We start from the raw sequence: 24,282 nt of genomic DNA on the forward strand, positions 1-24,282 counted from the left end.
CAGAATTTATCTATGTAAAACACCACTCTTGATTATTCTAATAGCTTTCACTGTTTATCTTCATACCTTTGATATGCTGGTTTGAATAATTACTAACCACTGCAATAGATAATCGAACTGCAGCCTCAAGACCCTCTGCAAGCTACGTATCAACAATAATTTGCTAGAGGCAAAACCTAAACTTCATTGAAATAGCTACGTGCATGCTGTGGCTACAAGAACCAGTTAGAAGTTTAATATTTGTCCTGAATCAGAATCAGGTTTATTATCACCGGCATGTGACGTGAAATTTTTTGACTTAGCAGCAGCAGTTCAATGCAATACATAATCTAGCAGAGAGAGAGAAAAAAATAATAATAAATAAAATAAACAAGTAAATCAATTACATATATTAAATAGATTTTTTTTAAATGTGCGAAAACAGAAATACTGTAAATTAAAAAAGTGAGGTAGTGCCCAAAGCTTCAATGTCCATTTAGGAATCGGATGGAAAGCTGTTCCTGAGTCGCTGAGTGTGTGCCTTCAGGCTTCTGTATCTCCTACTGATGGTAACAGTGAGAAAAGGGCATGCCCTGGGTGCTGGAGGTCTTGGCCTGTAACGTTGACTGGTGACTCTTTTCCGTTGATGCTGCCTGACCTGCTGAGTTCCTCCAGCATTTTGTGTGTGTTGCCTTGGATATTTAGCAACTGCAGATTTTCTTGCCTTTAATATTTGTGGCATGTATCACCAGATGAGACTTCCTAACATCTAAAAGGCACATCAAAGTTTGAAGCTCAAAGTTTGAAGTAAATTTATTATCAGAGTACATATATGTCACGATATTCAGCTCTGAGATCATTTTCTTGTGGGCATACTCAATAAATCCAAGAACCATAAAGGAAACAATGAAAGACCTTATCCAACAGGGCGGACAAACAACCAATGTACAAAAGACAACAAACTGCGCAAATACGAAAGAAAAAAAAGAATAATAATAATAAATAAATAAGCAATAAATATTGAGAATGCAAGATGAAGAAACCTTGAAAGTGAGTCCATAGAATCAGAATCAGAATCAGGTTTAATATCACCGGCATGTGTCGTGAAATTTGTTAACTTGTTCATGGGTTCATTGTCCATTTAGAAATCAGATGGCAGAGGGACAATGAGAAGAGGGCATGTCCTGGGTGATGTGGGTCCTTAGTAATGTACGCCATCTTTCAGAGGCACCACTCCTTGAAGATGCCTTGGATACTACAGAGGCTAGTACCCATGATGGAGCTGACTAGTTTTACAACTTCCTGTAGCTTCTTTTGATCCTGTGCAGTAGACCCCCTCCCCACCCCCCCCCCCCACGCTCCGTACCAGATGGTGATGTAACCTGTCAGAATGCTCTCCCTGGTGCATCTGTAAAAGTTTTCGAGTGTTTTAGGTGACAAGTCAAACCTCCTCAAACCCTAAATGAAATATAGCTGCTGCTTGCCTTCTTTATAACTGCATCGATATGTTAGGACCAGGAACTTGAAATTGCTCACTCTCTCCACTTCTGATCCCTCTATGAGAATTGGTTCGTGTTCCCTTGTCTTACTGTTCCTGAAGTCCACAATCAGCTCTTTGGTTTTACTGACATTGAGTACAAGGTTGTTACTGCGATACCACTCAACTAGCTGGTATATCTTGCTTCTGTACACCCTCTCATCTCCATCTGTGATTCTGCCAACAATGATTGTATCATCAGCAAATTTATAGATGGTATTTGAGCTATGCCTAGCCACACAGTCATGTGTGTAGAGAGAGTAGAGCAGTGGGCTAAGCACACACCCCTGAGTCGCACCTGTATTGATCGTCAGTGAAGAGAAGATATAGGGTGTGGGAACAGTACAATGATGGAGCAAGTGAAGTGGATTGAAGTTATCCTTACTTGTTCAAGAGCCTGATGGTTGAGGGGTAATAACTATTCCTGAGCCAGGTAATGTGAGCCCTAAGGCTCATGTATCTTCTTCCTGGTGGCAGCAGTGAGATTAGAGCATTAGGGTAATGTATCACAATGCCTCATTGTTACTGGTCAAATCCTTCAATTTAACAGCATTGAGGGAATATCTTCACTGCAATTCATGAAGGTAACTCACTCCCAGCTTCAGATCCAATAAGGGGTGGTTAATCAGAATCGGAATCAGGTTTACTATCACTGGCATGTGGCATGAGATTTGTTAATTTACCAGCAGTAGTTCAGTGCAATACATAATCTAGCAAAGAGAAAAATATATAATAATTATAAATAAAATAAAACATAATAGTAATAAATTAACAAGTAAATCAATAATGTATACTGAATAGATTATAAAAAACATGCACTAATAAATGCTTGCCTCCTCAGTGTCATCCTTCCTCATCATTAATCACTGCCAATTCTAACACTTCTGATTTGAGGTTCCTTACAGCATCAAGATGAATATATGATAAAAGATAAGAAACACCTCTGTCTGCAGCCTTCACATCATTGAACTTCTTGGCAACAATTTCTCAGCCTTGAGTCAGTTTGCACTAGACCCTGATCTCATAGACTTTTACTTCTCCTGAGAAGATTACTAATTGTATTTTGGCAAATCCGTTCAACTACTTTTAATGCCCTTCTCTCATTTTCCATCCATATTACATTTGCAAATACTCCAGTCGTTAGTCAGATGCAGCAGTTTAGAAATCGGTTTTCACCACCTTGCCAAGGTGAAACAGTATTAGTAATATCCCTAATACTGATTTGAAATGAGGTAGATGCAAGCCTATGACCGGCGTGGGTTCTTCTGTGGACTGTGTACCGTAGACATCCCATCCTGCAAAAACTCATTTCAGGGAGGTAGCAGCCCTGCTCCCAGTCGACCTCCAAGGGTGTGTGTAATACTTTGTTTTAGTGATTTTGTCTAATCTGTAAACCAAGTTGGGTATGTGCAGAAAATGTGACATTAAAATATGTATATATATTATATTACATTATCATGTTTATTCTATTACAACTTTAAGCAAGACTACAGGGAGTTTGGCGTCATCACGTAGGACATCAATAGAGTAGTTCCTTAGCAGCTGGCCAGCTAGTTTAAATAACATTAGCTATGCTAATGAACAAATGACACCTGTTAAACTCACCTCAACATGTCTTTTACATTTTAACCCACCATGGGCAGTAGAAAAGTCACTGTTGCAAACAGTGTAGCGAGCAACACTGTCATTAATTTTGAGGTCGACTGTAAAGCCCGCCCACAGAGAAAACTGATAGGTCTACTTCGCACGAAGAGAGACCAATCAGGATGCTCGCTCTCGGTCTCCCTCTCCCTCTCAAAAACATCAATTTGCGGGATATTGTATATAATTTCCAGGCATCAGGGAGCCACTATCAATATTGGGGAGACTCCTGGAACTTCCCGGAGAGGCGGGATGTCTGGTGTACTGGGTGATGAGAGATGGTGATTTGATGAGTAGGTGGCTCAGGGTGTTTTCGCTCTCTGCGTCACTCTGCTGCTCGGTTGTCTGTTTGGATGGCCAGATTTATCGGGTCATCCAGGCTGTCCTGCTCAACCTGTGATCTCATGCCAGACCTCTGTTCTCAGCCTGCACTGGAAGTTAGTGATGAGAGGCTTCTCTTTCCACTCTGTCTCAACCAGAAGTGTGTGGAATTTTACAGCGTAGCCTCTCCCTTGGCGCTGGTCCAGGAGTCGGTGGGTAGTGGAAGGTCAAACAATCTCGAACTCGACGACAAATTGTTGGAAAGGCTGCACTGCGGGAGACTTTTGTTCTTCTAGGGCATTGAACAGGTTGATTTTCTTGTCGGCATTCACAGTAGGACAGAGAAATACAATGAAAAGCTACAAACAAAGATTGTAATGAGCAATGTACAAAAGAAGACAAACAGCACAAATAAAAATAAATAAATAGCAAAAGCATGAATTGTAGAAGCCTAAAAGTGAGTCTGTAGGTTCTGGAATCATGTTCATTGCTGGTTCGGGAGCCTGATCCTCACTGATTCAGGAGCCTGATGTTTGAAGAGTAATAACTATTCCTGAACCTGGTAATGTGAGACCCAAGGCTCCTGTACCTCCTTCCCAATGGCAGCAGCATGAAGAGAGCATGGCCTGGTTTGTGGAGCACTTTGATGATCACCCCAGACATGCCTTGTTCTCATTGCTACCATCAGGAAGGAGGTACGGAAGCCTAAAGGCACAAACTCAACAATTCAGGAACAGCTTCTTCCACTCTGCCATCTGATTTCTGTATGGACATTGAACATAAACACTACCTCAATACTATTTTAATTTTTGTTTTTGCACTACTTATTTAATTTAACTATTATATATATACCCAAACGTGAATTGCATTTTAATAAATATGTATTACATTGTACTGCTGCCGCAAAGACATCAACTCTCACAACATATGCCAGTGATATTAAACCTGATTCCGATTCTGGATGCTGCTTCTTTGTGGCAGGACTCCTTCGGGATCTGCTCAATGAAGGAGAGGGCTTGGCCTGTGATAGACTGGGCTGTGTCTACCACTTTTTGTAGACTCTTCTATTCTGAGGTGTTGGTGTTTGCATACTGGGCCCTGATGTTACCTGTCAGGATACTCTCTACCGTGCATCTATAGAAGTTTGTCGAAGTTTTAGATGACATGTGGGATCTGCGCAAACTTCTAAGAAAGGAGAGGTGCTATCATGCCTTCTTTATGATGGCATGTAAGTGTTGGTCCCAGGACAAATACTCTGATATGATAACTGCAAGGAATGTTAAGTTACTGAGCCTCTCCACCATTGATTCCCTAATGAAGACCTCCACTTTCCTCCTGCTATAGTCAATAATCAGCTCTTTGGTTTTGCTGACGTTAGGTGCGAGATTGTTATAGCACCACTCAAACAGGTTTTCAATCTCCTTCCAAAATGCTGATTCATCACTACCTTTAATTTGGCCAACAACAGCAAACTTAAATATGGCATTGGATCTGTGCTTAGTCTCGCAGTTAAAAGTATAAAGTGATTGAAGTAGGGGTCTAGGCACATGGTGCATTTTTACTAATGGTGCTTGAGGAGATGTTGTTGCCAATCTGTACTGCACATCAAAGTTGCTGGTGAACGCAGCAGGCCAGGCAGCATCTCTAGGAAGTGGTACAATCGACGTTTTGGGCCGAGACCCTTCGTCAGGACTAACTGAAAGAAGAGCTAGAAAGAGATTTGAAAGTGGAAGGGGGAGGGGGAGATCCAAAATGATAGGAGAAGACAGGAGGGGGAGGGATGGAGCCAAGAGCTGGACAGGTGATTGGAGAAAGGGATATGAGAGGATCATGGGACAGGAGGCCCAGGGAGAAAGAAAAGGGGGAGGGGGGGAAAACCCAGAGGATGGGAAAGGGGTATAGTGAGAGGGACAGAGGGAGAAAATGGAGAGAGAGAGAAAGAATGTGTGTATATAAATAAATAAAGGATGGGGTACGAGGGGGAGGTGGGGCATTAGCAGAAGTTTGAGAAGTCAATGTTCATGCCATCAGGTTGGAGGCTACCCAGACGGAATATAAGGTGTTGTTCCTCCAACCTGAGTGTGGCTTCATCTTTACAGTAGAGGAGGCCGTGGATAGACATATCAGAATGGGAATAGGACGTGGAATTAAAATGTGTGGCCACTGGGAGATCCTGCTTTCTCTGGTGGACAGAGCATAGGTGTTCAGCGAAACGATCTCCCAGTCTGCGTTGGGTCTCGGACGCAGTATATCACCCCAGCCGACTGACAGGTGAAGTGTTGCCTCACCTGGAAGGACTGTCTGGGGCCCTGAATGGTAGTGGGGGAGGAAGTGTAAGGGCATGTGTAGCACTTGTTCTGCTTACAAGGATAAGTGCCAGGAGGGAGATCAATAGGGAGGGATGGGGGGGGACGAATGGACAAGGGAGTCGTTTAGGGAGCAATCCCTGCGGAAAGCAGGGGGGGTGGAGGGAAAGATGTGCTTAGTGGTGGGATCCGGTTGGAGGTGGCGGAAGTTACGGAGAATAATATTTTGGTCCCGGAGGCTGGTGGGGTTGTAGGTGAGGACAAGGGGAACCCTATTCCTAGGGGGGTGGCGGGAGGATGGAGTGAGAGCAGATGTACGTGAAATGGGGGAGATGCGTTTGAGAGCAGAGTTGATAGTGGAGGAAGGGAAGCCCCTTTCTTTAAAAAAGGAGGACATCTCCTTCGTCCTGGAATGAAAAGCCTCATCCTGAGAGCAGATACGGCGGAGGTGGAGGAATTGCGAGAAGGGAATGGCATTTTTGCAAGAGACAGGGTGAGAAGAGGAATAGTCCAGATAGCTGTGAGAGTCAGTAGGCTTATAGTAGACATCAGTAGATAAGCTGTCTCCAGAGATAGAGACAGAAAGATCTAGAAAGGGGAGAAAGGTGTCGGAAATGGACCGGGTAAACTTGAGGGCAGGGTGAAAGTTGGAGGTAAAGTTAATGAAGTCAATGAGCTCAGCATGTCTGCAGGAAGCAGCGCCAATGCAGTCGTCGATGTAGCGAAGGAAAAGTGGGGGACAGATACCAGAATAGGTTTGGAACATAGATTGTTCCACAAAGCCAACAAAAAGGCAGGCATAGCTAGGACCCGTACGGGTGTCCATAGCTACACCTTTAGTTTGGAGGAAGAGAGAGAAGCCAAAGGAGAAATTATTAAGAATAAGGACTAATTCCGCTAGACGGAGCAGAGTGGTGGTAGAGGGGAACTGGTTAGGTCTGGAATCCAAAAAGAAGCGGAGAGCTTTGAGACCTTCCTGATGGGGGATGGAAGTATATAGGGACTGGACATCCATGGTGAAAATAAAGCGGTGGGGGCCAGGGAACTTAAAATCATCGAAAAATTTCAGAGCGTGAGAAGTGTCACGAACATAGGTAGGAAGGGATTGAACAAGGGGGGATAAAACCATGTTGAGCTATGCAGAAATGAGTTCGGTGGGGCAGGAGCAAGCTGAGGCAGTAGGTATGCCAGGACAGGCAGGTTTGTGGATCTTGGGTAGCAGGTAGAAACGGGAAGTGCGAGGTGTGGGAACTATAAGGTGGGTAGCAGTGGATGGGAGATCCCCTGAGTGGATAAAGTTGGTGATGGTGTGGGAGACAATGGCCTGGTGCTCCTTCGTGGGGTCACGATCGAGGGGTAAATAAAAGGAGGTATCCGTGAGTTGTCACTGTGCCTCGGCAAGGTAGAGGTCAGTACACCAGACTACAACAGCACCCCCCTTATCAGCGGGTTTTATAGTAAGGTTAGGATTAGTGCGGAGGAAGTGGAGAGCAGAGCGTTCGGAAGGAGTGAGGTTGGAATGGGAACAAGGTGCGGTGAAGTCGAGACGGTTGATGTCCCGTCGGCAGTCCTTCCAGGTGAGGCAACACTTCACCTGTCAGTCGGCTAGGGTGATATACTGCGTCCGGTGCTCCCGATGCGACCTTCTATATATTGGCGAGACCCGACGCAGACTGGGAGATTGTTTCGCTGAACACCTATTCTCTGTCCACCAGAGAAAGCATGATCTCCCAGTGGCCACACATTTTTATTCCATGTCCCATTCCCATTCTGATATGTCTATCCATGGCCTCCCCTACTGTAAAGATGAAGCCACACTCAGGTTGGAGGAACAATACCTTATATTCCACCTGGGTAGCCTCCAACCTGAAGGCATGAACATTGACTTCTCAAACTTCCGCTAATGCCCCAGTTCCCCCTCGTACCCCATTCGTTATTTATTTATATGCACACATTCTTTCTCTCTCTCTCTCTCCTTTTTCTCCCTCTGTCCCTCTCACTATACCCCTTGCCCATCCTCTGGGTTTTTGCCCCCCTCCCCCTTTTCTTTCTCCCTGGGCCTCCTGTCCCATGATCCTCTCGTATCCCTTTTGCCAATCACCTGTCCAGCTCTTGGCTTCATCCCTTTCCCTCCTTTCTTCTCCTATCATTTTGGATCTCCCCCTCCCCCTCCCACTTTCAAATCTCTTACTAGCTCTTCCTTCAGTTAGTCCTGATGACGGGTCTCAGCCCGAAATGTTGACTGTACCTCTTCCTAGAGATGCTGCCTGGCCTGTTGCGTTCACCAGCAACTTTGATGTGTGTTGCTTGAATTTCCAGCATCTGCAGAATTCCTCGTGTTTGCCAATCTGTACTGAGTGGGTTTGCAAGTGAGAAAATGCTTACATTCCTCAGGCTATTTCAGTTCACTGTTACTTTGGCTCTGGTAAAATGAACACCAGTACTGGGCAACAGAAGGTCAGGCATGCCACTGGTAAAGTGTAGACAGAGCCTTACTCTGCATTTTACAAAATATTTAGCTTTCAAAATAAAATTAAAATATGAATTTATGTATGAAATGGTGTCCACAAGCATGCCTAGATGATGAAGGCTATCGGCTTGAAATGTTGACTTTTTATTCCTTTCAATAGATGCTACCTGACATGCCGAGTTTCTCCAGCATTTTGTGTGTGCGTTACTCCAAATTAAGATTCAAGCTTGAATTTGCATTTTAGTAAATATTACCAATAATTTGACAGCCAGTTTTGTTACTGAGAAAGCTAACTCTTTGAATATTACTTAAAGTATCAACCACTTAGGGAAGATCACAGTGCAGATTACGACTCTTTGCCCCTGAGTTTGATGCGATAGTAAGATAAGTTATGCAGGTAGATTAGTTGTTACCATCATTAAAGGCTTCTATCCTAAGCAGGACCATCCTGACACTTTTAGCAACTTAGATCTGTGTTTAAGAATCTGCGTTCTTGATTATTTTATCTCAAATAAAATTTTTCAACCTGAAGTATAATTTGTGGACTTCCTACCTGTGTCCCTTCAAAATAGTTTGATTTTGAGTGTTGGAAACCAAATATAAGGTTCCAAAGAGTGGCTCTTATTTGAAATCAAATCAAAAAGTGAAAATTCAAAGAACAAATGGAGAGCAGAACAAAGAACAACAACTTTAGCACTTAATGTAAATGAAGTGGCTAAGCTTTCACTAGACATTAGCAAGAGAGCATGAATACGACGGAGTGGGGCAGGGGTAATGATGGACAGTGAATATTCTGTTTCATTTCATGCAACTCAGAGGATGAATATTTCACTCCACAAATGGAAAATATGCACTGAATTGTATGCAAGCAAGAGAAGAATATTAACCAGAGTGTACGGGAGACAGGGGGAAATCCACTGAGGCTTGAGGAAGAGGAAAATATGCTCACAGTGTTATGGGGTACGCATAAATCTCAAGTTGTTAGAGCAGAAGGAGGAAATGTCATCTGGTCTGACAGACAGTGGGCTGCATTTCCAGAAGTGAATTATGGAAAGTTCTACTTGGGATGGTTTCAATAACTAATCAGGAAATGCTTACAAAGCTGGGCAATGCCCTTGGATACACACAGTTTACTGAGTGCCCATCAATACTTTTGCAACTCTCCATTCCACATCTTGTAAAAATGCAAAGCAAACCATCAGTAGAAGCTTCATGAACAAAACATAACTCCAGGGTTGTACTTAGTCTGGATCAGCAATTTCAGCATATAGGATTCTTTTGTCATGTGCAGTGCAGTATTATATCATGGCATGGAGCTTCAATTCTGCCTTCCCTGCTCTATTACTACAACAGTTCTTTTGACCTTGTGTATTTATCAGTTTCCAAATGAAATATAACGTACCCTTGAGACTCAGGACAAAGATGGCAAGGACAGGTATATATCAGATTTCCATTTGAATTTACAATCTTCATCAGTAGCTCTACCAGACCAATATAACAGTCTTTTTTTAAATGAGATAAAGAAAAAGATTAGCTTTAAAGATTGTTTTTCTTCCTCACTTGTACATACAGTGAAACATTGAAACATACAGTGAAATGTGCTGTTGGCTGCAAATCTTATCAGTGAGGATGTGCTGGGGCAGCCTGCAAGTGTTGCCAGCTTCCAACGTTAATATAGCATGCCCACAATTCACTAACCCAAACCTTAACCATACGTCTTTGGAATGTGGGAGGAAAACTGAGCACACGGAGGAAACCTATGTGGTCATGGGGAGAATGTACAAACACCTTACAGACAGTGGCAGGAATTGAGTAACTGGCACTATGAAGCAACTGTGCTAATTTCTATGCTACCATGCCACCCCTAAAATAGTAAATGGGCAAGATGATGTATTAATTTAACATCTACATGGGGATTTGCATTGACACTGCAAATGTCTACCAGAATGAAATTTTAAAAGAAGATATGAGAGACTGCAAATGGGGGCTGAGGAGGAAGGACAGAAATTGGGGGACCAACTAATCCCATTGGAAACTGCAGGGGATGATAGGAAGACCTCCCTGTCACTGCTCCGCCACCAGGAGATGTACCAGGGCTAAGGGAGTGGTGATCCCTGGCTGACGATCCTGCAGCTGCCCTAAGGACACTGTCACAGGTGTGGCAGGCAGCAATGCCAAGCAGGAGACAACATCTTCCTGTAAATCTCATTGGAACCTGGAAGAACTCAGCAGGTCAGGGAGCATCTGTTGAGGCTTTCAGGTTGTAGTCCTGAAATTTTAACTGTTCAGAGCATGATTCTTAATTATGCGGGTAGCTGGGGCAAGTAGGGGACTATTCATGAAAACAATTTTAGGAGTTCTGACAACTTTGGAGTGACAAAAAAAAAAGAAAATGTTTTTCAAAAATAATTGGTTAATTGACTGATTTCTAGCCTAGTGCTTATTTTTTTGCTGTGACCTATCAAGTGAAACTATTTGCACCTTCCATATACATTTCTTTGATTTTCTCTTTTTTTATTGCACTGATGCAGGCAATTTGGAATAGTTAACCACCAGAAAGCCTCTTTCAAGCTATCAAAAACAGCTGAGAATGGACTGTGAGGGGGTGGGGGGGGGGGTGGGAGGTGGTAAAGGTGGGAGAATCACTTTCTAATTCATCGTTACTTATTGTTGTATGCTAATGTTGAACTATGATCATTTGATCCACCTGTCTGCGCTGGAGTTTGTCAGGACTTTTAACACAGCCAAGCTCACTTCAGCACATCAAACAGTCCCTCTGATTAACACACACTAATTCATACAGGGTGCTCCACTAGAGAATTTCTTAGCCCAGGACTAAAGACAGGGCACCACATTCTCTATAGTATTGTAGTTCCAAAACATAAAACTAATCAAAATAAAAACAGGGAACTGGGATAACATAATTAGTTTTTACTTTAAGCACGCAGGTATAACATGGTGGCATGATGACATATGCTGTTCATGTACTTACAGATATAACTAGTAAAGAATTATTTAAGTGAACAAAATGCTTAATTAAATGAAAAATTACAATATTACTCAAATATTACTGAAATATTAAATACACAACATCCCTCGGTACATAGAACTCCAACTTAATACAGAATGTGTCTCAACTTTTATATACAAGTATAGAGTGTATCAATACTTTTATATAAAGTATTCTATAGAATGCAACTACAATATAAACATCCACAGCGTAGTAAATTTTAAACTGTCCCATTCAAGCCTAAAGATTTAATCACCCTGGAGGCTTTCTTACTCTTGTGGGATAACATCTTTCTTGACAAGAGGGATCCCTCTGCTTGGCAGGTGAGACTTGTGTCTGTGAAACAACTTCAGATTCTGGAAGCTCCTCTGTGGTGGTTGTAGGAGTTGAATATGGGACTGCAAAAAGTGGTTCTGATAGCTCTGAACATATCTTCGGGTTGTGTTGGCATCCTGAACAATGCATGGCAAGCATTGGATCATAATGTGTGAGTACAGTGTCTGACATTACCATTTCCTTGGGCTCACACTGCTGTTTCCTCCCCATCTATAATAATGAGTTCAAGGGGTAGAGTACAGTAGCCAGGTTTGGCAGGAACCTGTTACAGTAATTGACAAATTGTATAAAAGATGACAACTGTGACATGTCCTTTGGCCTTGGGGCATTCACCACTGCTTGAATTTTCTCAGCACACTTGTGTAATTCTTGAGTATCATGGTGTGACCCCAGTAAGGGATACTTGGTTTAAAGAATTCACACTTGTTGCATCGTGCTGTTTTTAACACTGTTTTGACATTTTGGAGATGCCCATTGACATCTTTACTGGTAACAAGGATGTCATCTAAGTAACACAAAGTGCTGGGTAGCCTTGCAGCACCTGGCCCATTGGTTTCTGCCAGAGTGCAGGTGCAGATGCTACTCCAGAAATAAGCCTACTATAGCAATAAAGCCCTTTGTGGGTGTTTATGGTGAGAAACACTTTGGACTCCTCTTCTACCTCCTTCTGTAGGTAGGCCTCAGCTACATTCATTTTGCTGAAGTGTTTCTCTCCAGAAAGTTTGGAAAGATAACCTTTACCCTAGGCAGACAGTATTGATCTACTTTCAGTTCTGGGTTGATGGTTACCTTAAAATTGCCACAGTTCCTGACAGACCCATCCTTCTTGGCCACTGGGACCATAAGCATTGCCTGTAGGCTCCACTTAACCTTGGAAAGAATTCTGTCGTCTCCCTGCAATGTAGCTCACTGACTACTTTATCATGGATGGTATAAGGAACCAGATGAGCTTTGTAAAACTCGGGTGTGGTATTTTCATTTAACACGATTTTACCCTTGATATGCTTGTACTTTCCAATTCGTTCTCTCAACACTGCTGTGGCATCATCCAGTATCTTTCTTATTTCACTTTCAGTTGACTCTTTTGCAGGTGATGTGGCTGCAAATGGTGGATGGATCCCCAGTCAAGTTGTTGTCTCAGCTACCTATATGCCTCCACAATTCTGGCCCTCCAGCTTCTACCACAAACAAGCCCAATGTGGCCTGTAGGTTGTTGTATTTCACAGATACAAATGTCATTCCCACAGGAATGATCTTTTCTTCATTATAAGTTCTTAGTTGCATATCTGCAGGCTTCTGTTTAATATCCTTGAAATGCCATTAAAAGTTCAAAGTTCAAAGTAAAATTTATTATTAGAGTACATACATGTCACGACATACAACCTGAGATTCTTTTCTCTGTGAGTATACTTAGCAAATCTATAGAACAGTAACATTCAAACTCATTTTGTGGAGTAACTGAAACAGCTGAGACAATGTCTATTTTCATTTTAATTAATTTACTATTCACTTCTAATGTAAGCCATATTGCTTGTCTATTGTTAGTTTTCACATTGTGGATCTAACGGCTACACGATCTATGGCACTCTCATCATTATCAGATATTTCATCAACAGCATGCACTTTAGTGCTCTTTCTGAAACTGCAGTTTGACTTTTTATCTTTTTCTCTACCATGTGCAGTTCATTTATTTTTGTCTGCCTGACATACTCTTTGTATGTGTCCTACTTCGTTGCATTTTCTGCAAGTTTCACCTTTAAAACTGCATTGGTCTGTTACATGTGAGCCTCTGCCACAATGGTAACTCCATATGTTTGACTAAGACCTTGCAATTTTGTTCACACTCACTTTCATTTCTGACTCTAACCTAATTTTGTCTCTGCTGTTTCCATTGATACAACTATTTAAACTGCTCTTTAAAATCTAAGTTGTACCTCAGGGGCCAATTTTGGATGATTTCTTATAAGATTCCACAAACTAAATGATCTCTCAGTGCATCATTAGGCCCATCACTGAACTGACAATGCTCAGACAACTTCAATTTAGCCACATACGCTGAAGTGGACTCCCTTTCCTTTTGTATCTGCTCATCGAACCTAAATCATTCTGCAGTTAACAATGGCTTGTTCCTGCATTTCTTTCAGGATATCAGCAAAGCTCATTTCGATTGGTTTGGCTTGAGCAGTCAAACCACAAAGCAAACTGTATGCTTTTAAACCCAATGCACTCAGCAAAACTGGCACTCGCTTTTCATTGGCTATTTCATTTGCTTTAAAATACTGCTCAATTTGCTTAGTATACAATATCCAGTTTTCTCATTATATCTTGAGCATGTTCCCAAGTCCTCTTCCCAAAGAGTGGTGTCAAGATTTAAATAGAATAAGCCTGGTTAGGCCTGAACATTTTTATGCTTCTAACCTCAATCATACATCTTCTTGCAAGGTGTAACTAACTTGCAATAAACCGGACATTGAGGGGTGGGGGATAGGACGGGAGTGTTTGTGGTATACATTGTTGGTTGCTAAAGTGGGGAAGAGGGTTGAACGCGAAGCTATGCCAATAATAAGGTAGGAAGATTATAATTTGGCCTATCAGAGGATGATGCGCTGATCCTTGAATTTATTTTAAGTTTCAAGATCAAAAAAAGCTGTAGATGCTAGAAACTTAAAAAAAATACAGAAAGTGTTGGGAAAAAATCAGCAGGTTGGACAGTATCTGTGAAAGGCTAAACAGTGAATACTTCAGATCTGTGACCCATTATTAGAAGTGTGAGCTTTGTTAGAACAGCTTAGAAGGACTATGACATGAGAGAAAGCATGGACACCAGTAGTTTAAAAAATTCTACATTATCTTGTATGCATGTTACCACCTCATAACTGACTCACAATTCCCACACCCCACTGTGGACTAAAATAGCTTATCACTTTGCATCCTACCTTTTCTCGTAGAGCTTGTTCTGTTTCTTCCATAGAAATTGAAGGAAGACCATGCAACAGATACACATTCTGCTGAATTATAATTTCCTCCTTCCATTTCAATATAGCTTCTAGGAATCTATGAGCCATATTGAATGTGGGTCACTGTTGTTCATGATTTATTAAAGGGAGGAGCTTTGCAGACAGTATCTTGCTATTTATAACTTTTGCATTCCAATCAGGACTGATGAGTTATCCACAATCAAAACCTACAGATACTATAATGCAGACAATTAATTGAGAGTTGAGAGTCTTGTGGTGTTGTCCATGTAACCAAGGTCTTTTCACAATGCCACAAGCCTCTCAATGAATTGTAGTCACAGACATTTTGTCTGGAGTCCCAAGGTAGAATGCTTCTTCAGTCTTTCAGAGTAAATGGGGAGGGAAATCTCCAATATTGTTCTGGTGTTGATGGCCACCTTTGTCTAAATATCAGGAAGTTTGTAAAGCCCCAGTACATAAATACTGAGTGTCACAATTTGCAAAAGTTAGGTGTTTACCTACTCTGAGAAGGCTCTGTCTGGTCATGTTGACAAAGCAGACTCAGCATATCTTAGCAAGGTGGAGTTCTTCTCTTCAACGTTCACAAGTGGAGAGATTTCTGAAGAGGATTATTTAACTCTAAAACTATGGAACAGTGGTCTGCTTAGAACCTGTTTAATGTCCTAAGAGGATAAGAGGGAGTGGATCCAATTAGATAATTTGCTGACAAGACCATTTGGCAAAATCATCTCATAATCAGAACCTTCCAGTAGACATCAGGTTGTAGGTTGCTTGATAGGGAATATCAGCCTCCCTGTACCGTTTGGTTACTTCCAACCCATTAATAGCGATAACTTTTGGGCAAAATATTTACGGTGTTGCTTTGGGATTACTTTCAATGTGCTCAGAACTATTGCAAGCTGTCCTTAAGGCTATGGTTAGGATGGAAAACCCAATGGTGAATTTGCACCACTCTTGGTTCATCAACAACATCTTGATTACACAGGATTCTGTGCTCTACATGCTGCTCTCTGGTCTTGGTTGTGACATCAGTTGTGCTAGTTGTGGGTCAACTCAGTGAAAGGGGCCCTGTGCTTTGCTTCGAAGCTGCTGGTCTTTCCACTCAAAGAATTACCATCGACCGAATGTTGCCAAGTATCAGGATTCAGTACTAATTAAGGACTACTTAAACAGGGTGCAACCAATGCAAAGTATCTACTGGCAGTAGAAGGAAATTTGTAAGGCTATGCCCTCCAAACATCCCTTGCATACAACATGCAGGAATTAGCCTGTGTCATGTTATTTAGAAGATGTTCATGAAATAAAATGATTGATTATACAGTCGTAAAATGTTACCTTTGTTTGTAGAATATTTTCTGTACAACTTTCTATGAAGTAAAGAATTTAATTTTATGGTAAAATATCTATGGCAGGAGATTGCTAAATTTACCTCTGAGATGATGAGGTTTGAGAGGAATCAGGAAGGAAAAGGCTTTGTTGAAAATAATGACATTATGTGCCAATATGTTGTATTCTTCACTGTTTTGAATTGCTGTGCATGCATTTGTCTGATCTTTCAGTTCTTGCCACTAATATTTTTGTTTTCTGATTTACTTCACAGTACTGTGCTTTTGCCTCGCTTTTCTTCATCTTGGTGTCAATCAGCACCTTCTGCCTCGAGACTCATGAGGCATTTAACCCCATCGTTAATAGAACGGAGATTGTAAGGAATGGAAATGAAACCCGGATGGAAACTATTCAGGAAACAGAAACAGAAGCCTTCTTAATGTACATCGAAGGAGTCTGTGTGGTATGGTTTACCTTTGAATTTCTCATGAGGATCACTTTCTGTCCCAACAAAGTGGAGTTTATCAAGAACACTCTCAATATCATAGACTTTGTGGCTATTCTGCCCTTCTATCTGGAGGTAGGACTCAGTGCTTTGTCTTCCAAAGCTGCTAAGGATGTTCTGGGCTTCCTGAGAGTGGTTCGCTTTGTTCGAATCCTGCGAATCTTCAAGCTGACCCGTCATTTTGTAGGACTGAGAGTTTTAGGACATACTTTGCGTGCAAGCACCAATGAATTCCTGCTGCTCATCATCTTCTTGGCACTTGGCGTCCTGATATTTGCCACCATGATCTACTATGCTGAGAGGATAGGTGCTAGCCCCCATGACCTGAGAGCTGATAACCACACACAATTCAAAAATATTCCAATTGGATTTTGGTGGGCCGTAGTAACCATGACTACACTTGGCTATGGAGACATGTATCCTCAGACATGGTCGGGCATGTTGGTAGGAGCCCTCTGTGCTCTTTCGGGCGTGCTGACCATTGCTATGCCAGTCCCTGTCATTGTCAATAATTTTGGAATGTATTACTCCTTAGCGATGGCCAAACAAAAATTACCAAAGAAGAAAAAGAAGCATATACCGAGACCGCCCCAGCTGGGATCCCCCAATTATTGTAAATCTGGTGTAAACTCTCCACATCACAGTACACAGAGTGACACATGCCCACTCGCTCAGGAAGAGATTTTAGAAATAAACAGAGCAGGTAGGAAACCTCTTAGAGGAATGTCCATCTAACCCTCGAATGCCTCCTTTGCACCTACCCCTGGTAGTCATTTTATATCTCAACCAGCTTTGGATTTCTGGAAAGGCAGCACATTTAAGCCATGCTAGTGTTTTGTATCAAACATTCTTTTAGTAAGCACGTTACCAAATAGAGTGCAGCCAACCTGGCAACTTTCTTTATTGGAATGAAACCATGCATTGCTGAGGTAAGCTCCTCCTGGAATCTTAGTATGATACGTTAAATTACGGCTTCAACAGTTTATCTTGTAGAGAAGAAAAGCAAAAATGCATAAGAATATACCCTAGAATGACTACCAGAATCTACTATAGTTCCCTGAAGTATTTAGCACTGCTCATAGTTTATTAGTTACCAATCTCTAAAATGAAGTACCAAGTGGATTTCGGACAGAGTGTTGTCTTATTTGACCAATTGTAAGGATCAAGATCAGGGTAAAACTGTGTGATTAAAAAAGACTATACCCCAGGCTAAACTGAGGATGTAGGATTCTAAATATTTGTCTATAGTCTAACTACTGGCTCTTTTACAGGAAACTTGCTGCATGAAAAGATACACAAATATAGGCTTCAAACTCCTAGACAATTAGTACAGTTTACTGCCTGAAAAGTATTAAAGTGTTTCACTCCAGATCTTAGTAGCTTCTTTGTAAATATATTTCATGTTGCTATTAAAAATTTGCCATGCATTATAATTACAACATAACTTAGTATAAGAGTGCAGATCATGCTCTATCTTTGTAACCCAATGTGAGAAGAAGCCACTTTCCCCGCTGTTTCCGAGTGAATTAGCATAAAATAATTGTGCATTTTAGTACAAAAAATATCTAACTCTTTCAATGAGAGAAATATACTCATATAATCACATCAGATTACGATGTTTCTAATACCTATTTTAGTATTAAAGATTTTTAGTCTAAAAAATGCTATTTGTATACTAATGGAAGCATTTAGAATAAACAGGTTAACACCAGCATTAACAGAGGAGTGTCAAACGCTTTAATTGTGCGTTTGCTAATATCACAACAGTAACATCTTACTTTGCTTTTACAAATAGTCTTCTGAAGAAACATCAAAATATAGAGATTAATTTTAGTATATTTAGCAATGAACTGTGTTTCCAAGACATAAAAGATTACGGTTGGTAATGTTACTGCAACCCCAATATGCTCCTTTCTCTGTTCTTTTTGTAACAGGGATATGAGCTAATAATTTTAACCAATTATCATCAAAGACAAAGTATCAGGGAGTGCAGGGAACAGTCATAGACACAATGGAGGGTAACTTCCACATTACTGATTAAAATTCACTCTTGTTTGATAATGTACCCTTCTTTAATGTATTTAATATTTCTGCTTTGGTAAAACAATATTTTCATAGCGGTCAGCATCTAGAGTTCCACCCTGTTCATCTTGCCTAGCCTGCTGGGTTCTTTGGTAACGGAATGAGACTTTCTACAAAGATGAGTCAACTTCATTTCCAGTTCCACACTCCTGTTTCTCATTCCAGTCCTCTCACATGCCTCCACATTTTAGAATATTATGAAAGAAACTGAGACAGTAATAGGCCCTATAGCTTTTCAAGCTTTCTGTGGCATGAAATCTCATTGTTTATAATCATGAGCTTTACCTCTCCACCTCATGGGAACAACTTCTTGGTATCCAACTCGTCATTCCTTCTCAGAATTATCCATGCCTCATTGAGATTACATTCCTTCAAGCTTCAGTGGATATATCTCCTTCTGTCCCTCTTCACTATGCAATCCCTTCAATCTCAGAATCAGCCCTGTGATTGTATCCCTCACAGATCCCAAGACATTCTGTCTCCTGTCCTATTCCCATTCCCAATTCCACATTTGTGCACCATGGTCATTTTCACTCCTGCCCTTCTCAATCCCCAAGAAAAGTGATCATAAGAGTTACAATGGGGAAGGATGTCATTCAACCCATTGAGTTCTGTACCAAAATTACATGTGAGCAATCTTACTTACGCTAACTTATCTGCCCTCTTAATGGCCCTTCATTTTATTTTTCCTTTTAGATGAATTTTCAGCTGCTTTTGAAAACCACAGTCAAATTTACTGTTATCCCAGGCAGTGGATTGAACACCCTACTCACTTGCTGCATAATTTTAAAAAATCTCATCTAACTATAGATTCCTTTCCCAATCACCTACAAATTTTCACCCCTAGTTCATAGTCCTTTGCCACTGATAATTTTTCTCTCTATCCATTGTCTGTATCCTTCATGATTTTTTTATTTTCTCTATCGGATCTCCTCACAGCCTCCTCAGTTTCAAGAACTGTAGCTTCTCCAGTCTACCCTATCCCAGGAATAAATTTAGTAAATCTCTTCTGCACCCCCTTAAAAACCTTTATATTTTACTTAGAGGGAAGCACACAGAATTTTGATTAGATTAGATTATGAGGACCTTTTTATTATGAGGACACTTTTATTGTCATTTAGTAATGCATGCATTAAGAAATGATACAATGTTCCTTCAGAATGATATCACAGAAACACAAGACAAACCAAGACTAAAAAAACTGACAAAAACCACATAATTATAACATATAGTTACAACAGTGCAAAGCAATACCGGAATTTGATAAAGAACAGACCATGGGTACAGTAAAAAAAAGTCTCAAAGACTCTCGAAAGTCCCATCATCTCACGCAGATGGAATCTGCACAGACGCAGAATTGCAAACAATATTTCAACAGTGGTTGAGCCAGTGTTTTATGAAGGCTTTATAATGGTTCATCATGATTCTTACTCTCATATTCTACTGGGCACATGATCCCCTCTGTTTTTAAACACCTTTCAACCTGCCCCTACCAGTGAAAGTTTAAATTTGAACTAGTTAGTCACCTGCAATTGGAACTTAGTTTACTTGATAGAACTAGCAGTGATGAGAATGATCAGCTGTCTGCTTCAGTCTCCGTGCTGTATAACAATTCAACTATTCCAAAGGACGTAGAGAAATTGTGAGCTCAGCCACTGTGGTAGAATAAAGCAAGTAAAAATATCAGAGAACATTTTATATGGTGAGAGATTGAAAGTTGTTTGTGAATCCATGAAAGCAAAACCCTGAAAGATAACAAAGAAAAAGCATTTGGGAAGGCAAAAGTCTATCTCAAGAGCACTTGATAATGAGTTTTGGCATAAGGCCATAAGCTATAGGAGCAGAAGTAGGCCATTTGGCCCATTGAGTCTGCTCTGCCGTGCATCTTACTATAACTATATAGGGTCTTGGTAAGGGTGCACCTGCAATATTGAGTACAAGATCATCTCTGTACCTAAGGAAGGATATATTTATGACACTGGGGTGTTTATAAGTAGGGTACGTTGATTCAAAATAAGAACTTCCTTCACTGAGGTTGATAGATATTCATTGACAAAAGGAATCAAGGGGATAACGTGGAGCTGGGGTAAAAGGTCAGCCATGATCTTACTGAAGTTGACATGTGGGTAAATAGCCTACACCACCTTCAACTTCTTACATCTGCTCTTATATTTCTAAGAAAAGTGCCTTGACAGAGCAGGCACAGTGGTATTTAATTGACCGAAGCCAGTGTACGATGGATAATACACATTTTGCACTGTTTCTAAAGTTAGCTATCTCCAGCTGGCATCGTTCCCCTTCCCATGTGTTGTTCCTTTACACTCCACAAAAGACCAGAATGTATCAAAATATAAGTGACGGCTGACTGAGAGCAAAAGAGAAGGTGTGAAGAAGCACATCTTTTACATATTGACCTATGGAAGCAAAGCTACATGCTGCTAAATTATATAAAAGGAATAAAATCTTCTTTGTTTAATTATTGAGCTGGTATTTAAACCGTCCAATTATGATGTAACTAAAACCATTTCAGTTACTGAGAACTATAGTATTTTAGTCTCCAATTCAGTGTGCTTTTCCAAGCATCTGCAACTTTCCCTTTATATTTTTCACAATTCTGTCTTCTGTTTCACATTGTATACCACGCTCACTAAAACACAGTATTTCCTTCTCCATTCACAATAGTCTTTGCCTTTTGAACTGATTTACACTATTTCACTCACCATATTCAGCAGGCTTGGGAAGGAGGGAGATCCTTTCTTTTCATTGTAACAACTGATAACTTGAGGGCCAAGATATTGTATCTTATAGCACATTATTTATGTGCGCTATAAGATATAATTTCATCAGTTAATCCTCAATGAAGGATGTTCTCAGACTTGCTGAGTACTCTGCCAAATCTGAGATTTTCCTTTCTGGGTGCTTGGTGCATCAGATACACAAAGACACCTGACTGCTTTGTACGTATAGCAGCATCCAAAGTCCAGAGTTGCAAATATAGGCACGCTTGTGTTGTTTTCGTGCACATGTGCATGGCCTGTGACTTTGGCGGACTTGCGATCCTGCTTTGTTGTAGCTTAAAGGGAAAGGAACACAGCAGGTTTACTTCACTGTGTAGTGTGCTGTAGAGCCCAATGAAACCTTCTCCAACTTTGATTTCAACTGCCCATTCCCCAATCCTCTGAACTAATGGCTAGCTTTTGTAGTTTCCCTTGTTAGGGGTTTTCTCCACCCCCCCCCTCTGCCCTACCAACCTGTGATCCATGAACCAGTCTCATGACTCACTTGTGGTGGACATTAGACAAATGGTCTTTAGGTATATTTATGGTATGAGGCTCTTCCCAGGGTGGCTCGGGTTTTGGAAAGATTGTGGCAGTAGGTCCTCGAGCAAAAAGATCTGTTGTCCTGTTGTTCATAGCTTGTTTCATTTACCTTCCCAGATATGGTGTTTCCTAGGATGATGTGCTTCAATGCATTTTAATGCATCAAGCCAAAAATTAGCTGCAAATGGGAATCTGAGAAGGGAGGGATAACAGGGAGTAATCCTATGGAAGAAAGTTAATGGGGAGCAGGATGCTGCATTTAGAAACACATTTTGCATTTTTCATTAACTGCTATTGCTATTTATTAGTTTTTATCTGCTAGATGTTTAAACACTTTGTTATATAACTCTTGGGAAAGGGACTAAGTAGTTAGCCTCATCAATGATCTGGAAAAAGCACAATGTGCCAAATAGGCTTCTGTGCTGCAATTCTGTAACTTCAGCAGCTACTTATGAAGGGAGTGGCCCCCAAGTTTATTTGACATTGGACTTTGTTAAAGGATGCTGTGGCTAAGAGATCAGACTATTGCTGCTCTGGGCCATATGGTAATTGGTTGTGCAGGTGATTAAAAGCTTGTCCATAAAACAAACTGAGCATAACATTCTGTTAGAATAAATATTACATAAAACTTCAGCATTTAACAAAATAGGATGGTTTACAGGCATAACTTGATTCTGCCCCATTATTTCCTTACTAAGCCCAATGGCCTTGGTTTAAACTCCTTGATGGTGGTCTCAGCTATAGAAATCACATTGAAGTATCCACTGCAGAAAGCATGAATTGCAACAGTGGATCCTTTGTCCCTCCATCGGTCTGTCGTGACAGAATGTTGTCTCTCATTTGTAAAGCCCTGTTCATTCTGTTCCATGCACACCAAGAGTAGTTTTGCTGATAATTGTTGAGATCTATCTTCCGCAATTTTGGTACCGTTGCTTACTATATTTATGTGATATTATTTGCCAATGCAAAATATTTTATTGGCTGGATGTGCTGCCTCTGGAGTAACTTTAGTTGATTGCATAGAGTGTTACAAACCATAGATTCTGCTAACCTTTAGTAAGAAACACAAACATACTACTTAGCATTTCATTCAGCTTTTGCTTGTATATTTGAAGATTTTAAACAGAACGGTGATGCAGCAAATGCAGCATTGGCAAACGAAGATTGTCCTCATATTGACCAGGCAATGACGCCTGAAGATCACCTCCCCTTCACTCGTTCTAACACCAGGGAGAGGAATGCCAGAGACGGGCCCTGCTTCCTCTTATCAACCGGGGAATTTGCATGTCCACCCGATGGAGGAATAAGAAAGGGTACGTAACACACAGGCAAGATACGTAACCTTATAGGTATATATATCAATCTGTTAATCTAGTATTGCTAGGATATACAGCTGCATTGGGAAGGTTTATCATGGATTAATAAGCAATGCTTAGCTGTGTAGAGTAATTGTCTATGAAATTCCATAGAGATTTTAGAAAGACGCTAAGCGCCATGAATTAAAGTGTAGAATTTCATTCAAGTCCTCTCACTGGTGTATTGTATGTGTGTATATATATATATAAAATTATATATATATATGTAGATCTATACATAGAGAGACAGTATTATCCAAACCATGCCATTGGTGTGGTATATAGGAGCTTCATGTGCCATTTCTGATGGACAGTCTTCTATAGAGAACACTTAATATGTAAATATAATTTATAAAGTAAATTAAAAGCCAGACTAAAAAAAATTGATCACAACACTTTCATAAGAAAGTAGCTTGAAAATCTCAGCTAAAATTATCTTTGTAGCAAAGTGTTGAATTTGATTCCGTATTGGACAGATTGGCTAAAGAGTAATTCACTAGTGTGTTTCAATGTCAGCATATTGTTGGCCCGTGGAAGTATGTTTCTACCAGCATGAACGATGGAAACCTTTCAGCTTAAATCCATCCTGTATGTGTTCTTGTAGATCTGTTCAATGTTAAGTTCTTGTGCATGTTTGAAATGGAATTGGTTGCATGTCTAGTCTTTAAATGCTTCAATGGACTTCAGAATAGTATCAAATTGGCATCAAAATGAGACCAATTCTTACTGCGATGAAAGACTAAAGAGTTCCCAGGCATTCCTTCAAGCCAATTCATATGTTGTATGGGGTGAGATATCAGATCAAACTCAAGTTAATCAAATTTCCACCATTGATGTGACGTTAATATCCTATAAAAGTGTTTGCATTAAATTAAATTTGGTGAAGTAAATTTGTTAATAAAAGAAGTAGACAAATGAAATGACTTTGGCATGGCCTATCTAACCAACTGAACATTGGATTTTCTGTTCAGTTGATTTAATTATACATCATTTCAACGTTTACTCTAGTTGGGTTGTATGTTTGTGTCTTAGAAAACAGAATAGCTACATAGAATAAACTATTCAATATCTTGCTGGTTAGTTTACTATATTAATGGAAGACTAACATAATGGCTT

At 40.6% G+C, this 24,282-nt stretch overlaps 1 protein-coding gene across 3 annotated transcripts in view; it reads left to right on the forward strand.

The window, feature by feature from the left end:
- The window catches only part of LOC134353762 (potassium voltage-gated channel subfamily C member 1-like), an 81,826-nt gene that overhangs the window by 52,010 nt on the left and 5,534 nt on the right, over positions 1-24,282 (forward strand). For 2 of the 3 annotated variants that reach the window (XM_063062108.1, XM_063062109.1), the window contains exons 2-3: positions 16,179-17,112; positions 22,927-23,124. In XM_063062108.1, the coding sequence (XP_062918178.1) occupies positions 16,179-17,112; positions 22,927-23,124 (1,132 nt within the window). The remainder of the gene's footprint in view (positions 1-16,178; positions 17,113-22,926; positions 23,125-24,282) is intronic. The other variant, XM_063062110.1, reaches the window with a different exon arrangement.

Source organism: Mobula hypostoma, chromosome 11 (assembly GCF_963921235.1).
Source record: "Mobula hypostoma chromosome 11, sMobHyp1.1, whole genome shotgun sequence".
Lineage (NCBI taxonomy): Eukaryota > Metazoa > Chordata > Chondrichthyes > Myliobatiformes > Myliobatidae > Mobula > Mobula hypostoma.